The sequence below is a fragment of the Arachis stenosperma genome, chromosome 7 (genome assembly GCF_014773155.1).
Source record: "Arachis stenosperma cultivar V10309 chromosome 7, arast.V10309.gnm1.PFL2, whole genome shotgun sequence".
Taxonomy (NCBI): domain Eukaryota; kingdom Viridiplantae; phylum Streptophyta; class Magnoliopsida; order Fabales; family Fabaceae; genus Arachis; species Arachis stenosperma.
This window is the reverse complement of record NC_080383.1, coordinates 22,478,544-22,481,175: the sequence shown is the minus strand read 5'-3', so window position 1 is coordinate 22,481,175 and position 2,632 is coordinate 22,478,544. Positions and strand designations below refer to the sequence as shown.

The 2,632-nt window shown below is 46.0% G+C and overlaps 1 protein-coding gene across 1 annotated transcript; it reads right to left on the bottom strand.

Annotated features, from left to right (window-relative positions):
- Positions 1-229: 229 nt before the first annotated feature.
- LOC130939561 (uncharacterized) lies at positions 230-2,024 on the bottom strand. The gene is made up of 2 exons (XM_057867655.1): positions 1,673-2,024; positions 230-1,122 (listed from the first exon to the last, which is right to left on the bottom strand). The coding sequence occupies exons 1-2, from the start codon at positions 2,022-2,024 to the stop codon at positions 230-232; spliced, it is 1,245 nt and encodes a 414-aa protein (XP_057723638.1).
- Positions 2,025-2,632: the final 608 nt, after the last annotated feature.

The following is a 2,632-nucleotide window of genomic DNA, read 5'->3' as shown; positions in this document are numbered from 1 at the left end:
TGGTTTAGAGACTATACTTCAACGAGATTTCATTTGTGAAATTCTAAACTGTCAAAAATCCAATCATCACTATCCCTGGCATGTCGGAAGCTTTCCAAGCGAAGAGGTCGGAATTATCTTGCAGGAGCTTTATGAGCTTCTATTTCAAGTCTCCGTCTAGGCTGGCCCCTATGTTGGTATTTTTTCCTTCGTCTTTTCCGATTTGAACCTCTTCGGTTCTTCCCACTGGCTATGGCCGCAGCTCTTCTTTAGCTTTTATTCCCCCGAGCTCTATGGTGTGAACTTTCTTGCTCTTTCCTCGGAGGTTCAAGCTTTCATTGTAGCATTTTTTTGCCAACTTCTGGTCTCCCCGTACCATTGCTATTCCCTTAGGTGTTGGAAATTTCATGCAAAGGTGAGGGATTGACACCACCGCTCCGAGCCGATTTAGCATAGTCCTACCGATTAAGGAGTTATACGTCAATCCGACATCGATGACGATAAAGTCGATGCTCAGAGTTTTGGAATTTTCCCCCTTTCCGAAGGTCATGTGGAGGGGGATGTATCCCAATGGCTTAACTGGCATGTCTCCTAGCCCATACAGGGTGTCTGGGTAAGCTTTTAGCTTCATTTTATCCAACCCCAATTTGTCGAATGCAGGCTTAAAGAGGATGTCCACCGAACTCCCTTGGTCCAAGGTTCTGTGGAGGTTGGCATTTGCCAAGATCATGGTTATCACCACCGGATCGTCATGCTCGGACATGATCCCCTGCCCGTCCTGTTTGGTGAACGAGATGGTTGGGAGATCGGGAGACTCGTTTTTGACTTGATAAACTCGCTTTAGGTGTTTTTTGCGAGATGATTTAATGAGTCTCCCTCCCGCGAATCCTCCAGAGATCATATGTATATGTCTCTCGGGGGTTTGTGGTGGTGGGTCTCTTCTATCCTCATCATCTCGCTTTCTTTTCCTATGATTGTCCGACCTTTCCATGAGATATCTATCAAGTCGGCCTTCCCTGGCCAACCTTTCTATCACATTTTTAAGGTCGTAGTAATCATTTGTTGAGTGGCCATACATCTTATGGTACTCACACTCCGCGGCTTTCCCCCTTTTTGTTTTTGATGGGTCTAGGGGGCGGCAACCTTTCAGTATTACAGATTTCTCTATATACGTTCACTAGGAAGACTTTTAGAGGAGTATAGGAGTGATATCTCCTCGGCCTGTCGGGACCGACCTCCTCTTTTTTCTTGGGATCCCTTTCTTTCTCTTTTGCTGAGTGATGAGGCCCCTGTCACCAGCTTGGCTCCCGTAATCTGGCATTTTCCTCCATGTTGATGTACTTTTCTGCTCTCTCTTGTACATCACTCAAAGAGGTGGGATGCCTTTTTGATATGGACTAAGAGAAGGGGCCCTCTCTAAGTCCATTTACTATCCCCATGATAACTGCCTCTGTAGGCAGGTCTTGAATTTCCAAACATGCTTTGTTGAACCTTTCCATGTAGTCCCACAGAGGTTCCCCGACCTCCTGCTTAACTCCCAGGAGACTCGATGCGTGCTTTACTTTATCCTTCTGGATGGAGACCCTCATTAGGAACTTTCTTGAGAGGTCCTCAAAGCTGGTAACCGACCTTGGGGGGAGGCTATCGAACCACTTCATCGCTGCTTTCGACAGGGTGGTCGGGAAAGCTTTGCAGCGAGTTACATCAGAAGCATCAGCCAGATACATCCGACTTTTGAAATTGCTTAAATGATGCTTCGGGTCTGTGGTTCCGTCATAGAGATTCATATCAGGGCTTTTGAAGTTTCTTGGAACTTTCGTCCTCATTATGTCCTCACTGAACGTGTCCTCTCCTCCCAGGGGCGACTCTTCTCGGTCGCCACGAGAATTCTGACTTCTAAGGGAAGATTCGAGCTTCAAGAGTTTTTCTTCCAACTCTTTTCGTTGCTCTATCTCTTCCCTGAGATTTCGCTCTGCCTCTCGTTGTCGTTCTAATTCCTGTTCCAGTTGTTCCAAATGACCTTGGTGACCGTGGACCAGCCCCATTAGCTCGGTTGCATAGGGTGGCCCTTCCTTTCCTGATTATCGTCCTTCCGAGGAGTTTACCTTTGGGTTTTTAAGCCCAGAGGTTCCTTCTCTATGCTGGTCGTTGGTTCTTTGGTGAAGGGTCAGGTTCGCGTCGTTGTTTCCAGTATCTGGATTTTCTTGTTCGGAATCAGACGCTGTTGATGAGCGGATAATTTGTACGCTTTTTGGCATTGTTTTTAGTATGTTTTTAGTATGTTTTAGTTAGTTTTTATTAGTTTTTAGTTAAAATTCACTTTTCTGGACTTTACTATGAGTTTGAGTGTTTTTCTGTGATTTCAGGTATTTTCTGGCTGAAATTGAGGGACCTGAGCAAAAATCTGATTCAGAGGCTGAAAAGGACTGCAGATGCTGTTGGATTCTGACCTCCCTGCACTCAAAGTGGATTTTCTGGAGCTACAGAAGCCCAATTGGCGCGCTCTCAATTGCATTGGAAAGGAGACATCCTGAGATTTCCAGCAATGTATAATAGTCCATACTTTGCCCGATATTTGATGGCCCAAACCGGCATTCCAAATCAGCTCAAAACTGCCCGGCATTAAACGCCGGAACTGGCACAAGAATGGGAG